This window comes from Galeopterus variegatus, unplaced genomic scaffold (assembly GCF_000696425.1).
Source record: "Galeopterus variegatus unplaced genomic scaffold, G_variegatus-3.0.2 Scaffold2924, whole genome shotgun sequence".
NCBI classification, from domain to species: domain Eukaryota; kingdom Metazoa; phylum Chordata; class Mammalia; order Dermoptera; family Cynocephalidae; genus Galeopterus; species Galeopterus variegatus.
In genome coordinates this window covers 107,984-125,270 of record NW_007729035.1, presented here as the reverse complement: position 1 = coordinate 125,270, position 17,287 = coordinate 107,984, and the positions used below count along the sequence as shown (strand labels likewise).

General features: G+C 41.0%; 1 protein-coding gene across 1 annotated transcript in view; it reads right to left on the bottom strand.

Moving 5' to 3' along the window:
* TMEM55A (transmembrane protein 55A) overlaps positions 1-16,911 on the bottom strand; it is a 50,659-nt gene extending 33,748 nt beyond the window's left edge. The window contains exon 1 of the mRNA XM_008583472.1: positions 16,745-16,911. Coding sequence (XP_008581694.1) covers positions 16,745-16,850 — 106 coding nt within the window. The 5' untranslated portion in view covers positions 16,851-16,911. The remainder of the gene's footprint in view (positions 1-16,744) is intronic.
* Positions 16,912-17,287: the final 376 nt, after the last annotated feature.

The following is a 17,287-nucleotide window of genomic DNA, read 5'->3' as shown; positions in this document are numbered from 1 at the left end:
CCCTCAAACTAAGACCGATAACATGGGTCAAATGTCAACATGCTCTAGGAGGACAAATACAAAGTCTAATTCAGGAAGAGAAATATTACACATCAAGGGAATTGAAAGATTTTGGTAATACATATTGTCAGAAACCTAGAGAATATCTGTGGGAGTGTATCCTAAAAGTCTTACACCAAAGAGGATGGAAAATGATACTGAACTGAGCCAGATTTTCTGGATCAATGTTTGGTTTAAAGTGAGAAGTGGCTCTAAGAGTTTACTTGTAGGTTGATGAGACTTGGTCTTACATTTAATGAAATTGAGATGCCAGAACCTTCCTAGCATGACACAGAAGAAGCCATCAAAGGCTTAGGAAGGTAGAAATGTTAGAGCAGATTTATTATATGAAACCTACATACCCACACCCTACTACATCCCGTGAGATGGCCCAGAGCATACTCCATTCGTTAAGGCATCGATACACACGCTATTTAGAGAAGCATGTGGATCCTGCTGTGGTTTCTCTCCAGTGACCAGGCACTACAGTATGAGATGATTTTATTAAGATGCACTGCCTGATTTCAATGAGGATCATGGAATCCTGGAACAACAGGTCAAATAGCTGCACTTAAACACCAAAGACAAGGTAGGTACACTTATTGTAAAAGGAAGTTAGTAGATATTAGAACATTTTGATCCATAAGGACATTTAGCATGTTCACTGATCCAGAGCACCTTTATTGAAAGGATGGCTGGTGCCTTGAGGAAGAATCCACTTTATCAATTACTATGTTTATTTCTATTTCAAGAAATGTAAATTTTTCTGGCACGATCTATGTAATATTATACTGCTTATTTGCCTGGCTCCATTCTTACTTTATTTACAATATTGCTTTCAAGAAAGCAGGTGTTTACAAAAATTAAGATGCTCATTTGTAGTACAGAAAAAAAAAATTGTTTCCAGGACAAATTAATACACTAGTTTAGAAATTAAGAATCTCCTTCTGTAGCATGAGGAGGCAAAGAATCCCTATTCTGTCACTCTTTCTGGACAGCTCATTTGACTACATGACTAAAGTGTTTCTTCCTAGACAGCTCATTTTACTAAATACCACAGAATTGTATATTTTGTAAGAGAAAGCAAGACTCTCCTTGATAAAAATAGGTATACACATTAAATGATAATGTACAGGTTACAAGTAGTCATAAATCACAATTATAAAAGGTACTTAAATATAATTGAACCCAAAATTTGTTTGAAGATATTTTAGATAAGAGAGAATATGAAGGGAAAAAGTGACTTCAGTATACAGGAAGGGGAGACAGTTCAACTGGATTTGTAATGTTTTATTTGCTAAAGTTCGATAGAATTAGATGGTAAAATACATAAATTATGACATTACATTCTGTATTTTTTTCTAACTTGAAATATTTCCCCCATCTTTAAAAATCACCTAGGATTAGTAGATTTTATATGAAAGGTCAACAGTTTAGTAATTTTGGAATTTGGGACATATTTACCATAAATTTAAGCAAAATCAGATACAAATATGGGGTTTGATGAGCCTCTTACAATAAATATTTACTTTTCAGGCATACAATAAGTAGTGAAAGATACTTAGTGAATAAGTTCCTTAAACTCTACTGCTTACTTATTTTTAAAACATAGGTTAAACAAATTTCATTTCAAAATATAAAAATTGCTATGAGATCAACTTTAGTAGAAAGGAGAATAGTAGTTACTAGAGGCTGGAAAGGGTAGAGGGGACGAGGCATAGGGAGAGGTTGGTTAACAGACACAGATTTACAGGAGGAATGTTCTAGTGTTCTACAGCACAGTAGGGTGACTACAGTCAACAACAATTGATGCTATATTTTCAAACAGCTAGAAGAGAGGATTTTGAATGCTCCCAACACAAAGAAATGATAAATGATTGAGGTGACAGATATACTAATTACCTTGATTTGATCATTACACATTTTATACATGAATCAAAATAACACACTATACTCCATAAACATGTACAATTATTATGTCAATTAAAAATAATAATTATAAAATAAAATTTTAAACTAGAGATTGTACACCAGCCAGCCACCAGAAAACAAAACAAACAAACAAGCAAAAGAGATAGCTAAAGGAATACAGAAGTTGAGCCATTAAGATGGCAGTTCCCCATGGTAGCCAGCAGAAGTTACAGCCATGGAGTTCCTTCCTTTGCCACATGGACATTTCTAATGAGGAAAGGGATCTGACCACGTGTAATACTGGATCACTTCTGTCTTTTATTCTCACATTCCTCCATGGGCTCCCTGTAAAACCTTCACTCCCTAAGTGACTTCATTGTCATCATCACACCACCCTTTTTTGTTTTCTAGGTCTATGATTCACTCATATGACTGCTATTTGTTGAGTGCCTAGATCATATGCAAGGGGTTAGAAATAAAAGAGAGAGGAATCCTATCTCCCTCCTTGTCTCTCTCACTAGGATCACATACACAAAATACTTATTTGTAATACTTATATAGTGGAAATGTGACATACTGCTTTGGGAACATATATCTTCCAGCAAAAGAGGTTAGAAAAGACTGCATGAAAGAAAGGGAACAGCACGTTAAATTTTAATGTCACAGTTTCCAGAATCCTTTTCCTACTTACTCATCTACCTGTTGGAAGTAAAACATAAACCTCTATCTGAAAAAGACTAGAAATGGCTAATAAATGATACTGGTATGAGGCAAGGAGTATGGTCTTAGGAAAAGCATGTAGACACAGTGATGTTTCCCAGCTTAAAACAAGATTTTTCCTATTAAGATCTTGACAGGCTGGAATAACTGACCAAATCAAACATGATGAAATGTTTAGGTACAATGACAAGGACCTGCGTAGAGATGTGGGGACAAGGTCTAAAAAATGGCTTTTGTTAATGTGTTCAGTGAAGTAATAAAGGATAAACAACACAATGTGACCAAAGTATAATGTATTTTTTTGATATATTGAATTTTTTATTAGAAATATATTTGAATGGCTCAAAAATCAAAATAATGTAAAAAGGTGTATGCTCAGAATTGTTACTCCAACCCTCATGCCCATCTACCATGTCCTACTTCAGAGATTTCCACTTATGTTATTCTTTTATGTATTTTTACAGTGTTTCTTTAAGCTAGTACAGGTAATATACACATATTCATAGTCTCATTTCCTCCATCTTTCTTACACAAAAACAAGTGTACCTTATACACTGTTCACCTTGCTTTCCTTACTGTTGGGAAAATAGAATAATCAGGCTCCCCTCGTCTCGGGGCCAATTGGGGGTGGTTCAGTAAACAAACTGTGTGTGGGGGTGGGTGGAGTTGTTGTACATGAGTGGGCGCTGCGGCTTTGCTGGCATCTGCCTCAGGTGACTGCTCAGCGTGGCCATGCTTTCCAAACTAAGGCTTCCAAGGACCTGTTTGCCAGTTACCTAGCTCATAGACCTGTGTGTGAGGGGTCTGGTGACCCAGCCTGGCATGTGAGTGGTCTGGGGACCCAGCCTGGTGTGTGAAGGATTTGTGACTCAGTCTGGACAACAGGCTTGAGGGGTCTGTGAGCTCCAGACTCAGCCTTAGTGGGGCAATTGGCCCAGTCAGCAGTATTACGGGCAGGTAAAAGAGCCTGACAATTGGCGGCATCGGCAGGATTCCGACATACTCATGTAGCTTTACAATAGTCATAGTCTGCGACAGGATTCTGAGCAGATACAGGAACTGAAAGCCCTTGGAAGGAGGAAATGTGGCTACTTGTGAATATGCTCTGCCCATTGGCCACTTTCCTGTTGACCAGGATCTGATTGCTGCACACTGTACTACAAGGCAGCACAGACCAGGTAATACAATGCAAAACTCCTTGGGATGGGGAGGAAATGTGGCTGTCCTTGAGCATGTGGTGGCCACTTTTCTGCTGATCGAAGCCTGGGTGCTGATTACTATGCTGCAAACTGATCGAGATTTGCAGCAGGAAGCAGAGTTGTTGGAAGCAAGGACGATTATCCTGGAGGATGATGTGCAGCGACTGGCCACTCCTGCCTCTCACACCAGGGAAGATGACAAACTCAGTAGTGAGTTGGGGAAAACCATGCATCTCCAGGCATGACCTGTTGTGCACAAGAAATTGAGACAGTACAGCAGCAGAAACAGGGAGAGTCCCTGCTGGATGCAGCTGTGGGACCTGGGGTGGATGGTGTAACGTGCTCTAGAGATGATATAGTAAACACATGTTGCGTTTGTCTGAAGGGAAAAGGCTTGGTGGGTACCACTTAAACCCAATGGCTGGCCAAGTGCTGTATAAACCTGAGAGAAGAGTGCCACATGCAGATGGACAGATGACCCAAGGATGGGTACTCCTGCAGAATTTCAAGTATGTTTTCACCTAGTGAAAAGGTGGAAAAGATAGTCTCCATTACTATACGCCTGTCTCAGTGGCAGTGGTTACAGGAGAGCCACAGATATGCACAGGGGCAGGGCAGCCACTCCTTGATGGACTGGGAAAATGCAGCTGTTTGAACTGCGGGTGAATGCTGCTGAACTGCCTGAGCCTGAGTGAGTAGCCAGTGTAAGCCGAGCTGATTGAAGTAATTCAAAAGCCAGAATATAAAAGGGAAGCAGAGCATAGAGATTTGGAAAATTTGCAGCCTGGCCATGAGGCAGAAAAGTGGAGAGCAGGAGAAAAATGCAAGGGTGAAGCAGATAAACTGTTTGCTACAGACATTATCTTGGCTGTGAGGCAGCCAGATTCTAAAAACCAGGACAATGGGAAAAAAGCCCTAAAGGTATTTGAGAAGTCTGGATGGGTACCCCACTCATCACAGGCCCTAAAGGTGTTTGAGAAGTTTGAGAGAGCACCCCTCCCATCCTAGAAGGACTGAGTTATCCTGTAGGACAGACCTGGGGCACTGCTGCCCTCAGCAAACTGCTCCCTGCATCCCAGCCACTCTGGCTGGAGTAATACTGCCTCAGCACCTCCGAAGAGCAAAAGCCACAAACCGTGGTGGTGTTCACGTTGTGTTAAGTTTGCAGGCCAGAAGTCTGTGAGAGCAGTGGAGGCATGGCAATCTCCACCTAGATTTCGGAAGATGTATGAAAAAGCTGGGGGACTCAGGTGGAAATCTGCTGCAGGGGTGGAGCCACTGCAGAGGACATCTACAGAGCAATGTGTAGCAGAAAGGTGGGGTCGGAGCCCCCACAGAGAACCCGCACTGAGGAAATGTCTAGTGGATCCAGGATGGCGAGACTGCCACCAGGAGCCCAGAACCATGGGGCTGCTGGCAGTGTGCAGCGCCAGCTTGGAAAAGATGCAGGCACCAGGAGCAAGGTTGCCCAATGTTTTAGGGCTCTGGGTGCCCCAGTGTGCTTAGCGTTTGCCCTGTTTGGGTTTTGGATTTATTTGGGGTCTGTCTTTCCTTTCTGTTCCTCCCTTCTGGAATGGGAATGTGTACCCAATGTCTGTCCCACTGTATCTTGGAAGTAGATAAATTTGTTTTTGAATCTTTACAGGTTCAGGGTTGAAAGGAGTTTTGCCTTTAGTTTCAGATGAGACTTTGGACTTTTGAGTTGGTGCTGCAACAAGCTAAAGACTTTTCGGACTGGGAGGGAATGTGTAATATGTGAATGTAAGGGTCATTTATCCTAAGGGAACATCCGGAAAATTCTGAACCTGTAGATTGTACTGTGAGGGAAACTGAAGGGGTGGATTGTTGGGAAAATAGAATAATTTAATCAGGCTCCCCTCACCTCAGGACCAGTTGCGGGTGGTTCAGTAAACAAATTGTGTGTGTGTGTGGGGGGGGGAGTTGGTACACATGCACGGCGCCATGGCTTTGCTGGCGTCTGCCTCAGGCGTCTGCTCCGTGCGGCCATCCTTTCCAACCTATGGCTTCCAAGGACCTGTTTGCCAGTTACCTAGCTCACAGACCTGTGTGTGAGGGGTCTGGTGACCCAGCCTGGTGTGTGAGGGGTTTGAGGACCCAGTCTGGATAACAGGCTTGAGTGGTCTGTGAGCTCCAGACCCAGCCCTAGCAGGGCAATTGGCCCAGTCGGCAGGATTACAGGCAGGTAAAAGAGCCTGATAATCAGTGACGTCAGCAGGATTCTGACATAGTCATGTAGCTTTACAGTTACTTTGCAGCATATCCAGGCAATCCTTTCATAACAGTATATAGAGTTGCCTCGTTTCTTTTTCCGCTACATAGCATTTCATTCTGTGGATATGGCATGGCTTACAGTGCTGGCTTTACAACATGCCACAGATTCTGTGGCACTCCTCCCACTGAGAGGTGAAATCTATGTAACTTCACCTTGAACCCGGGTGATTTATAACTGTGTTGACCAATAGAGCATGGCAGAAGAGACGCTATATATGACTTTTGAGACAGGGTCATAAAAGACCATATGGCTTCTACTTAGATCATCTTGTATTCACTCATATTTGATAGTTTTAATAATGACCTATGTCCTCATTAGGGGATGGCAGCTAATCCAAACACTACTTTTCTGAGCCCAGCAAAGTATCCTTTACAGAGAACCAAAACAAATCCCTGAATTCTATAAATTTGGAAAATACTTCTGTGTATAGGAATAACAAACCAAAGTGTTTTTCCTATACTCTTACTTGGCAACAATCAACACAGAAGACTTCTGTGACCAAATGTGTGGGGGAGTTCATGTTACCCACACACTGAGCAATTCTGCAGCAGACACCAGCTGGGTGTCCTCTAATTCAGTTCAATTCTGATACTATCTACCTGGAGATAAAATCAGATCCCACAGGTTGAGGACTCAGTCCCACAAGACTGCCCCCTCTTCAGATGCCAATCACAAATCCAGGCCTCCAGAACTTCTGACCACCCAGCTTCAAGTTGGGGTCACAATGACCCCCTCTTTTTGTGCAACTAGTTTGCTAGAGTAGCTCACAGTACTCAGGAAAACACCTACATGTACCCATTTATTATAAAGAACATTTCAAAGGATACAGATGAAGAGATGCATAGGGCGAGGTGTGGGGAACGAGGTGTGGAACTTCCATGTCTTCCCCAGGCACACCATGCTCCAAGAACTTACAAGTGTTCTCTAACCAGAAGCTCTCAGAACCCAGTCCTGGGTTCTTTTGGGTCTTTATGGAGGCTTTATTAAATAGGTATGATTGATTAAATCACTGGCTGTTGGTGATCAACTCAACCTTCAGCCCCTTTCCCTTCCCCCAGCTTAGAGGATAGGGTTGAACATTCCAACCCTCTAATCCTGCCTTGGCCTTCCTGGTGGCCAGCCTGGACTTCTGTAGCTACTTGGGGGCTGCCAGCCCAGTCAATGTATTAGCATACAAAAAGACATTGCTTTAGAGATTCTGAGGATTTTAGCAAATGTATGCCAGGAAACAGGAACAAAGACCAAATACATATTTCACATCACATCAATGCTTTTGTTAGAAAATTTTAACATAATTTTGTATTAGTTTGTAGAACCCATACAACAGTAGAAATCAATTTTTATTTGAGAATTTTCCTATGACATATTATGAAATATCTGTGAAAATCTTCTCCCTATAAATCTACTATCATTTCTATATATTGTTTCTCCTCTGGATGTTGAATCAGCACTTATTTAATTTCTGAAACTAAAATTGTTTCAAATTCTTCCTCTGCAGATATCACATGTTCAAATGTTAAACAAGTAGGGATTTTCTTGTACATTTTTTAAAAGTCCATATTATGAATCTACCAAGCATAAATATCTCAACAAAATATGGAAGAAGGAGTTTGCCATTGCCTTAAGAAATACATGCTTAGAATAAAATTTCCTACCAGTTATGTAGCACATATAAATACATTCTACAGAGGAATAAAACATTGCATGCTAGTTGGGCTTCTGATCCCTAAAAGAGTCATGTAATACTCTTTAATATACTATTCAATATACTATCTTTCTAATTTCCAAAAGGGTACTGGAAGACATAGGAATTTAAGTGAAGAGGGACATTGTAAGTAAAAGAGGTAAGAAAGGATAACAAGCACCTATATTTTAAAGTTGTAGATATATTTTCCTATGTGTATCCAGATTCCTTACAAAGAACAACTGTGTCATTGAATATAAAAGCCAAAGGGAACATAATATACCACTCCTTTTACAAATGTGGGAAACTGAGGCCCTGAGATGTAAAGTAACTATTTCAATGTCAAACAGATAGTAGCTGGCAGAAACAAGAAATAACTCAAGCCTCAGGTCTCCCAGGCCAAACAACAGCTAGGGAGAGATCTCTGAGACTATAAAGTCACACAATGCCTGACAAACTCACCTGAAGTCCAGGGAAAGGAGCTATGCTTTTTGCTTCTTTTTCACATTTTTTAAAAAATTCTTACTAAAGAAAAGAAGCTCACTTTACAACAACAACTGGGGGAAAAATATCTAGAAAAGTATGAAAGCAACACAAACTGCTTTGCACTCACCCCTCCCCCAAAAAGCATAGGAGCCCTCTTAAAAGAATGAAAAACAGCAGGAAGAATGTATCCCTTTTAGGATGTATTAAAGGTACGTCATTCCCGGTTTGTTCAATACCTCATAGTCATTATGAAAATGAAACATAAAACAGCTGAGCACAAAGCTGTATCCAGGCTTGTCTGCTTTTCCCCAAAATGGAAGGATTAGGGTGTCCATTTGGATCATTTCTCAGATAGTTGTTCATTGCCCTTCAAGATAGTTACACTCATCTTACTAATTCTCCTTCCAACATCTGTATCCATCTGATTAACATCTGTATCCATCTGGCAAATCTTGCAAAATTTTTTTTTTTTTTTTTTTAAAAGATGACCGGTAAGGGGATCTTAACCCTTGACTTGGTGTTGTCAGCACCACACTCACCCAGTGAGTGAACCGGCCATCTCTATATGGGATCCGAACCCAGGGCCTTGGTGTTATCAGCACCGCACTCTCCCGAGTGAGCCACGGGCCGGCCCAAATCTTGCAAAATTTTTTTTTTTTTTTTTAAAAGATGACCGGTAAGGGGATCTTAACCCTTGACTTCGTGTTGTCAGCACCACACTCACCCAGTGAGTGAACCGGCCATCTCTATATGGGATCCGAACCCAGGGCCTTGGTGTTATCAGCACCGCACTCTCCCGAGTGAGCCACGGGCCGGCCCAAATCTTGCAAAATTTTAACAGAATGCTCTACCCTAGAAGTTTGATATTCCTGAAAAGAGTTCATATAGCCCTTGGAAATAAAGTGAAAGTTAAGAGCATCATAAGGGAAGTGTTATACACTTAAATGAATTATTGAAAGAAATTTGCTCTCTAATCCCAATGTCTTCTCAAACTCCAGACCTGTACATCCACCTACTTACCTAAAGTCTCTGATTGAATGATGACTGAAGGTTTTTTAAGCTCAACATCTCTAACAGAATATTGGTTTCCACTGTTCTTCTCCTCCCACATACATGGCCAACTCTTCCTCCTGTTTGCCTATCTCAGATAAACGCACAACCTTTTTCTTTGTTCCTTGGGTCATTTGTGGAGATTTGTGACTCCTTTCTTTCAACTGATTCAATCCATCAGCAAATTTTGCTGCTCTATGTTTAAAATATGTCCTGAATCCAACCACATCTCAGTCCTTCCATCACCTCTACCCTAGTTCACCCCACCATCACCTTTTGCCTATTCCACTCAAATGTCCTCCTGTTTAGTCTCATGTCTTATGTCTCTCCTCCTAATTCATTCATTAGTCTCTCTCCCCAATAATTCATTCTCTACATATCAACCAGGATGGCCTTCTTAAAAAGATAACATTTCATGTCTCTCTTTTGCTCCAAACCCTCCATGCTTTCTTGTTATCCTCAGAATACAACCCATCTCCTGACAGCGGGCTACAGAGCTCTCCTGGTCTTACCTAAGTTATACCTCTGACCTCTTCTACCATACTTCCTCTAAGTCACCATGCTCTAACCCACTGTCCTTGTTTTTAAGACAGCAAGTGTCATACTTGCTGTTCCCATTGCTTGGAACACTCTTTCCTTAAATCTTCCAGTGGCTGATCCTGATTCATTTTTCAGGTCTCAGAGCAATTGCTATCTCAGAAATGTCTTTCCTGAGCATCCATTTGAAACACTCCCCACCTGGACAGTTACTCTCTATCTTCACACCCTGCTTTATTTTTTTCACTCTCTGAAATTGTAATGTTTACTGTATGCATCTCTCACTGGAATGTAAGCTCCCCAACATCTGTAATAACAGGCAGTCAAATATTTGAAAGGATGACTAAATAAATGATACATTTCTTGATTAATATTTTAAAGATGTGGGGGAGAGTCAGAAGGAAATGTGTGCATTATAAAATAGAATAAAAGAATCCTGGAGCCTGATGCCTACAGAATAATGGAAAAAGATTTTTATAGGAAATGGGCTTGCCACCATACTGGAAAGCTGAAAGTAGAGGAACTTCACCAATGCTTGGCCTCTCTTTTCCCTTCATGAGGTTGTGGCTTCCGTGAAGCAAATTTTGATTCAACAACTGGTTTTAACAAAATTTCCTTCAGTGGAGCATTAGCATTAGCATAGCTCAAAATCAAGCTTCTCATTTTCAGCAAGACCTGTTTGCTCAGTAACACAGCAGGTGCACACCTGACTGAGACCTTGGGGGAGCTTCAGGAAGCTGCTCTCATTTATGCCACATCTTTTGCTGTTCATTGTAACATCCTGGCTTTCAGTGGGTTTCATAATCCTTGGCAAGTAAAGTGAGAATTTAATCTAACCTTACAGGGTTGTGGGTGTTGTATGGATCCCTGGGTCTGCATCATCTCTTCCTGCCAATCCTCAGCCAAACTTAAACTCTGTAAGGATGTAAGGAGATTCAGAAATTTAAAAGATTGCCAAATTATATTCAAGGACTTTAACTCAGTAAAAGTATAGTCTAGTGTAGAACACAGTTCTAAGTGAACTAAGACTTTACCCCACCTTAAACTAAGGCATTGTCTCTAACCTTAGATTTCTCCAGGTATGGAACATAGATGGTCACTTTTTAAAAATATACTTTATTTACTGAAGGATTTTTTTTTTCTTTTTTTGTCTTTTTTCGTGTCTGGCAACGGATCCCAACCCTCAGTGTCGCGCCCGTACCGGACCGGGACCAGCAACGGGATCGCAACCCTCAGTGTTGCGCCCGCACCTCGCTCAGCCAGTGAGCGGGAACCGGTCTGTATGTGGGATCCGAACCCTCGGCGGGAGCGCCGCCGCACTCCCAAGCGGTGCACTGTAGCAGTGCGCCACCGGGCCGGCCCTACTGAAGGATTTCTAAGAAAGCACAGAGTACAAATGAAGTAACTTATCTCTCAGACCAGGAGTCAATTTATCTTATTTTTCCAGTCCCTAAAAAATGTCCTCAAGCAATTTCAACCTTACATGGTCTTAAACAGTGAAACAAAAGAGAAAAGGATATGGCAGTGCCTTTGAAACACAATTATGCTTCATAGAAAAACTAACTGTGTTTCAGAACAAGGAATATTAACCTCTTCATTGATATTAAAGTGTTTCAAGGTAATTTTTCAATTAAAATAAAAGTATATTAGAATATTACATTAGATAGAAATGAGTATCTTCAGTTCTTCAAACAAGGCTCGAATATAAACATGTGTAAAAAACCACAAAGTTCACTAATGACCTCCACAATGCTAAGTTCAAAAGACATTTTTTTTGTCCTTATCTCTTTCTCACAGCTTTTGCCATGTCTGATGACTTCTTTCTTGGAGTATTTTCTTCCCCTTGATTCTGTGACACTATCATCTCCTGACTTTTGTCCAGCATCACTGGCAGCTAGATTCATCTTCTATCTAGTCATTAAACATGGGAGTTTTTCAGAGCTTTGTCCAGCTCTCTCTTCTTACGTTACTCTTTCTCTAAAGGTGATCTCGTGTGGAGCTTCCCAAACTGTTTCACATTGACAGAGAAAATGACAATATTTGCATTGCTACTCAGAACTGGAGGCCACTGGCTCGAAGGTTTTGATCAATAACTTAGTGCACATGTGTTCCATCACAGCACACCTCGTGGCACACTGGTGGGGCCCTGGGAAGCTTTGAATCTACACTCAAGTATTTAGCTATCACCAATATGCAAATAATGCATAGTTTTATATTTTCAGCCAGGTCTCATTTCTTAGTCTTACACCTGTACATCCAATTGCCACATCTCTTCTTAAATATTTGAAAGCATCTGAAATACACCATGTCTAAAACTAAGCTCATGAACTGTGTTCCCCCAGATTTGGTCCTCCTCTGATGTTCGTTCTCTTAGTGTAGGTAATCACACCATCGAGTTGTGTAAGCCTGAATTCTAGGAGATATCCTGTCATCTTCCTCTCACTCCCACGTGTGAGCCATCATCAAACTCTGTTCAATCTACCTCCTTAACCTCATCCCTCCTCTCCGCCTCTACACCACCTGAGTCCATAGTTCACCAAATGTTACTGAATTATTACAGCAGCCAAGCAAGTCATCTATCCTCATCTACTCTCGCTAGCTAACCCTCTAATTCACTCTCTAATCTAGAGAGTGATTAAAAAGAAAAAAAGATCTAATCTGGTCATCCCTTTGCTTAAGGTAAAATTTCTCAACATGACCAACAATGCTCTGGATGGACTAACTCAAATTCATTGTTCTGGTCAACTGTTGCTGCAAAACAAATTACCCAAAATCTTCGTGGCTTAAACCAACAAATTAATATAGGTGCTCATGATTCTATGGGTTGTTCAGCCTCAGTTGAGTGGTTATCATGTAGAGTCTCTTATACAGTTGTAGTAAGAATTTGGCAAGGGCTGAAGTCATCTGAAGGCTCAATTGGTCTGGGTATCCAAGACAGCTTCTGCATTCACATGTCTGAGGGTTGGTCAGGCATCTTTCTCTCCATGTAGCTAGTTTCAGGTTCCTCACAGCATGGCAGTCCCAGGGTGTTCTTCTTCTTAGATGACAAGTTACTTTTCCCAGAGCGTGCTTCATGAGAGACCAAGACAAAAGCTATAAAACCTATCCTACTTCATTCCAGAGGTAAAAATTAAGTCAGAGTCAGCTTGGATTAAAGGGGAGGAACCACATGGGCTTGAATATCAGAAGACATAGTTCTTTGGAGGGGAAGAGAGCCTTTGGAGAATATCAAACACACCTATCTCTCCAATCCCATGTTGCAGCACATTCCCTATTGCTGTTTCCACTTTAGCCACACTGGCCTTCCTTCAGTTCTTTGTACTAGCCATATTCCACCCTGCTTAGGGCTTTGCCCATACAGCTTTTTATTTATTTATTTATTTATTTGGCCCGGAATGTTCTTCCAATCCCCCTTTTGCCAAATTAACTCCTGCTCAACTTTCAGATCTCAATCAAGCCTCAGGATAGACTTCCCTGGCTCCCCTAACCAGGTTAAATCTTACCTTATACTCTTAAGGCACTGTATATGTTTCCAACACTGTCCTCATCCCCACCACATTTGCATTGTTTGTGCAATTATGTACTTTATGTCTCAATATCCCCCACTGCACTGGAGGAGGAGCAATGTCTGTTTTTGTCCTCCAACCACAGGGCTTGGCTAGTAACTCAAATATTTATTTGCTGAATGAACAAAAGAAATAAACTAAGTAAATTGTTTGCCTCTGTTTAACAAATTATTTTTTTCTTTATGAATTATAGTGAAATATATAACCACATTCCCATATTTGGTGCATAGATAATTAGACAACCCCAAACATAAACCACTTTTCACAGAGGAAATCTTATAAGTGTAAAGGTCATATTCTTTTGCCATATCCTATCTACAAAATTAGCAGGTATATAAAGGAATCAATTAATATATCTAAACTGTGTAAGTTTTGCTGTATTTTTTCCAATCTCCTTGCAAGTGACCCTAAAACTATCTTTGATTTAATTTCTATGCCTAAACAGAAGCTGGCAAGTGTACCAAATGAAGCATTGTAATCAGGAAAGAGGTGATTTCCTGCTCTATGCAAGAATCCAGTACTGACGGTGGAGACCACGAGAAGCATTCCACTTAGAAACCCAGGTGGATTGTTACTCAGACCACACATGATTCTTCTTGTGTTAAGACCATACTCACAATATTGCACTAACTGCTTCCCACTATATTATTAATAACCTGTCTAAAAATAAACACTCTACCAAATTTCAACCTGAAATGGAATATTTGGGGGTGAGAACTAACATTCCTGTTCTTTAGAAGGTGTCACAAAGAGCAAAGAGATAGACTGGAGAAAATACTCACTAGTTATGGCTCTTAATGTCTTTTTTTAAAAAAAATTAAAGTCTGAGTAATTATAAATGATACCATAAACTCATAAACTTACAAATGATATAAATGATATCATAAACATTCATTATCAAACAGTATATTCTATTTCTGGTCTTTTGAATTCCAACTATCAACTCTAATGGTTTTCAACTACTAAAATCATCTGGTTTAGGGCCGGCCCAGTGGCTCACTCGGGAAAGTGCGGTGCTGATGGCACCAAGGCCCCGGATTCGGATCCCATATAGGGATGGCCAGTTCGCTCACTGGCTGGGCGTGGTGCTGACAACACCAAATCAAGGGTTAAGATCCCCTTACCGGTCATCTTTTAAAAAAAAAAATAATAATCATCTGGTTTAATGATAGAATATTTTTCCTACCTTCCGAAATAATTCAGTTAGGTGTTTACTTATTCTTTCTCCCAACTACAATATAGGCTCCATGATGGCATGGGTTTTGGTCAGTCTTGTTCACCTACAGCAGTGTCTGGCACCCTGTGCTGCCCTATAAATGAGTGAGTGGATAGCAGTGGTCTTCTAGAATTAGATCTTGTGAATTACTCATTATATTTATAAAGATGCTCATTTGTTATTTATCAAAGATATTCTATCAAAAATGCAAATAAAATGCCTTTACTTCTCATTTTTGCTTTTTGCTTCATAGATATTATGCCATATGAAGTTAATGTTTCTAATTATCTACTCTGTCCCATCACTTGTTAAGAAAAATTTATTCTACCATAAGGCAAACGGAGCTCTTTGCTAAATCATTGAATTTCTTCGGTTGTTAAAAGTTTTCTAGAATGAAGCCACTTTTTCTCAGTGGCTGAACTGGAACTCGTACTTAACTGTGTAGTTTGAGGAGTTTTATCAAGTTAAACAAATATATGGCAAATAAAAAAGAAGTCTATAAGCAGGTCCATTGAGTATGAGCATTTTGGGGGAGTAATTTAACCACTGATTGATTAAAAATACAAAAACATGAATACAAGACATAGGGCATGAAAATAGGTTATAGGACAGTTACTGAAATCCAAACTCTATCTCTTAGTAAATGGTCAAATGCTTTGTCTTAAAAGGCTGACTTGATGAAGTTGTAACATTCTTTAATGAGTGGTTAAGCCTCTTCTATACCACACAATTTAGATAATGGTAAAATACTAATATCAAATTAGCCCATCAAAGGAAATTCCCCTACCTGGTGTCCTCTGATACAAATTTAATGCTGACCAACAAACATGACTCGTGGATTTTCTATGGGTTAGTCCCATTTTGTACCTTATTTCTCAAGCCATTGATCACACTAAATTATTCACAACTAAACATCTTTTTCTTTTGTCCTGCTTCTTGTTAAGTGTGGATTAGGATTTAGATAGTTGATATTCAAGTTATAATGTGTTAAATGGAAATTTTAAATACTAGACAAGTTCAACCTGCTCTACAGCTGCTCCAATTCCAGACCTGGACTTCGAAAAAGTTGTGTTGCAAGAAACATGACCTGCCCATATTTTCAAAAGAATTAACTTTTGCTTCCTTTGGTTTTTAACTCTGCTCACACACAGACCAATCTTTTCACTGCCTTCAGGTGTTTTATAAAGTCTTGCCTTCCATTTTCTATAACTCTTGACTCCACCTTATTTCTACTATAGTGATCAATGAAAAGGCTTAGAACAAATATCTTCACATAAATCAAATAGTTTGGTAAATAGAACTCCACCCTCCCCTCTTCTCCAGACTTCATTGCTATCTAATCTTTTTTGATTCTATCCGGAGAAGAAAAATAGAAATATATGCAGTATTAACTTGGGTTACTTCGTAGAAATTAATTTTAGTTATATCCTGATATGCATTTTAAAAAATCCCATCTTCTATCAAAAGTAAGGTTCTTCTTCCCCATTCACAACTAAAGCTAACACATACTTCACAAGTAGGAGTAACAAGAAAGGGCAGAAATCTCAGACATATTAGGAATATTGCTTAACTATATTCGTTTCGGTAAGGCAGTTCCCTGATTGAACAGAGCACTGGGGGATGAATGGTAGGAGAATGCATATTATTCAAGCTAAAGCCCTTTCAAGGACAGATGCCAAGGTGAGCAGTACTCTGGTTTCTCAGCAACGGGAAAGGATTTGTGAATGATTGTGAAAGATTTGCACCACCTCCCAGCTGCACTTAAGGGCTGCTCTGGAAACAGCAACGCACAGCCTGGGAAATTCATGTCAAGAATTCATGTCAGGAATAAGAAGTAATGAAATACACACACCACCATCACCACCACAAAAAAAGCCCTGCGGTGACGCTATCTGGCAGGCAGGCTCTGTCGGGAAGACACAGTCAGCATCTTTCTCCCCCAGCCCAAGTAAGAGCCTCGCCTCCACCTCTAAGCTAGAGCTCCCACGTCTTTATCATTCTAGGCTTTTCCTTGCAAAGTAGAAAGGTCTACGCCGGCCTTACCTCTGGGGCTGCTTTCTTGCAAGTACGGTGGGGCGGTGGGAGTGACATCTCCCGAATGGGATGCTGACAGCAGAGGCGAGCGTTCGTCCACCCCATCAGCAGCCATGACTGCAGCAGTGGCGGGGCCGCGGCTTGCGGCTTCGGTGGAGGTGCTGGCTACTGCTGCTGCCGCTGCTGCCGCCTCCGGGAGGACCCGGGATGTGTCACAAGGCAGGAGGCAGGGGGAAGGGAGGGTGCGGGACCAAGAGGCGGGGGAAGGGAAGCACGCTGGGAGGCATGACTGGGGGAGGGGAGGGGAACGAGAAAGAGCGAGCACGGGGAGGGGGAGGAGGGAAGGGAGTGGAGGAGCAGGAGCCCGGCCAGCCTGAGAAAAAGGGAACACGTTAGGACTGATTGAGAAAGGCGAGGGAGGGAAGGTGCTAAGTGACCGAAAGACGGGAGGGGCTAAATGGAATGGAGGGGTGACAGGTCTATTTCTCTAAGGAAAAGACGGATAAAGAGCAGCCTGAAAGGGACTAAAAGAAAGGGCCTATGACTTGATTA